Source organism: Ceratina calcarata, unplaced genomic scaffold (assembly GCF_001652005.2).
Source record: "Ceratina calcarata isolate Rehan_Ccalc_2016 unplaced genomic scaffold, ASM165200v1 scaffold1805, whole genome shotgun sequence".
Lineage (NCBI taxonomy): Eukaryota > Metazoa > Arthropoda > Insecta > Hymenoptera > Apidae > Ceratina > Ceratina calcarata.
Genome location: NW_017139487.1, coordinates 1 through 2271, shown reverse-complemented (window position 1 = coordinate 2271; position 2271 = coordinate 1). Strand labels below are relative to the sequence as shown.

General features: G+C 39.5%; 1 protein-coding gene across 1 annotated transcript; it reads left to right on the top strand.

Moving 5' to 3' along the window:
- The first annotated feature begins 552 nt into the window (after window positions 1-552).
- Window positions 553-1789, top strand: LOC113463894 (uncharacterized). Its single transcript, XM_026811023.1, has 2 exons — window positions 553-1167; window positions 1210-1789. The coding sequence occupies exons 1-2, from the start codon at window positions 657-659 to the stop codon at window positions 1770-1772; spliced, it is 1074 nt and encodes a 357-aa protein (XP_026666824.1). The 5' UTR covers window positions 553-656; the 3' UTR covers window positions 1773-1789.
- The last annotated feature ends 482 nt before the right edge of the window (window positions 1790-2271 follow it).

The window sequence follows — 2271 nt, the reverse complement described above, 5'->3', positions numbered from 1 at the left end:
AATTTATATTATTAATTTGTAAAAAACAGGTCATGAAAGCAGCGACAGCAACACCAGTGTCATGACGCCACCTCCTTCAAAGAAGGTGGCACGGACAAAACGATTTTGCGATTCGTGGCTAGCAGAACCCGATTTTTCTTCGTGGCTCCAGAAATGCGAGGGCAACCCGTTTAAGGCGTTCTGTACTGCCTGCCAAAAAGAATTGCAGTGCGGCAAATTAGAGCTGAGGATTCACGCCAGCGGTCAATCGCACATTATCCTGTTGCGCAACGGAGGAGACTTGACGGACACGGACAGCGCTGCGTGGCTGGCTTCTGCATCCCTAAATGAACGTATGAAAAGAGCCGAGATCATCCACGTTCTGAATATCATAGAACACAGCAGAAGCTTCCTCTCGTATAATCACCATACGAGAATGCAGCTCAGGGCTGTGGATTCACTGGACATTCTAAAAGAAATGAAATTGAAGCATCAAAAAGTTGCAGCCACCACGAAGAACGTGATCAACGAAGCCATCGTGAGGAATGTCACTGAAATATTAAAGTAATGCATGTAAGAAGTTACCGGAGCACGTGGAACAATTATTATATTCATTGTACAACTACTTCGTTGCAAGCCCTAAAAGACAGCAAGGTTTGGAAGACATACAGGAGATAATGAACATGACGAAACAGAAGCTCCTTCAACCATCGAGAACAAGGTGGCTAGCACTGTCACAATGTGTCGAAAGAGTTCTGAATCAATGGAATGCTCTTTACACATATTTCGCTGTAGAATCGTGTACAATGGCAAATCCATTATTTCCCGGGATGTCCCTGGAGGAAAGCATATTTCACAGGATGAACTATCCATTAACGAAGGTGTACTTGCAGTTTTTCAGTTACATCCTTCGGAAGTCCGCCAATTTGAACGCTCGTCTCCAAACGAACGACATACTATTACACTCTTTATATTTAGAATGTGCAGACTTTCTATTAGCGTTAGCAACCAATTTTATGCAACCTGAAGTTGTAACAAGGAACGACTTACATTCAGTAGATCCGTATAATGCACAATATTTATCACCAACGGATCAAATTAACATCGGGCAAAATGCACGTGATATTGTTTCTGAATTCACCTCATCAACGGAGGAAGAGAAAGAAGAAAAAATAACAGCGTTCTACAGTAATTGTTTACAATATTATTAAGAGCTTTTTCAACAAACAGTTAAAAGACTGCCGTTCCAGGACAACTCCATACGCGACTTGTCTTTTCTCAAACCAAAAAATGCTCTGCAAAAGCACAAAAGCTTCGGACAATTAGATTCGATATTTAGAAAATTCAATTCCAAAATTGAGGAAATGGATGTCATGAATGAGTGGCATAAGCTCGGACGGCTCATTGAACAAAATGAGGAGGACGATCTGTCTGAATTACAGCCACTACAATTTTGGAGGAAAATACACAATGAACAAATGGTTCCCAACATTTCAAAATTGGCGAATATGTGTCTATGTATTCCGCATTTGAATGCAGAAATAGAACGTTTCTTTTCAATGGTCCATGAGGTACAGACTTTCGATAGGAATTGTTTACATCCTAACACTGTCGCTGCAATTACAAGGACAAAATTGCACTTAAAAACACTCAAAAAACGTGCATGGACTATCCAGTTACAATCGACATGTGGAAATTATTCAATTCGACAATGTATAAGAAAGAATATATCACACGTAATTATACAAGATGAAACAGAGGACAGTGACAGTACAAATACTGATGCTGAATAAATATCTTTTTAAACAAATAAAATTACATTTCTTTTATTATTTACCTCTCCCGAATAGATTCAATTTGAAATTTAGAAACACGAAAAGCATACATTATTTCTCATACATTTCTACTTTTCAAATATATACATGTATATAAATTATATTCATTACATTTACTTTCGCTCTTCATAATAATTCATTTCGTCCGATTCAAATTCAGAAATCACTAGGACGAAATGTTATGCAGGTAGCGCTGCGGAGAGCTTCGCGAACGCGCCATCTCCCTTGCTCGGGCTTTTCCCTCTTCCTCCGTGAGGGTTTTTATGCCGGAGCAAGGAATAGTCTCGACATTGACCACGACATCGCTGTGTTTTTTATTCCCCAGAATCCCGATGACTCATCCCTTTTTGCTTAATACGGCGAAACTATTTTCGAAACTTTCATGGACTGTATGTAGCCGATAGGAATTCTCCGGCTTTTTACTCTCAAGTCTCAGTTTGAATTAAATGAGACGAGG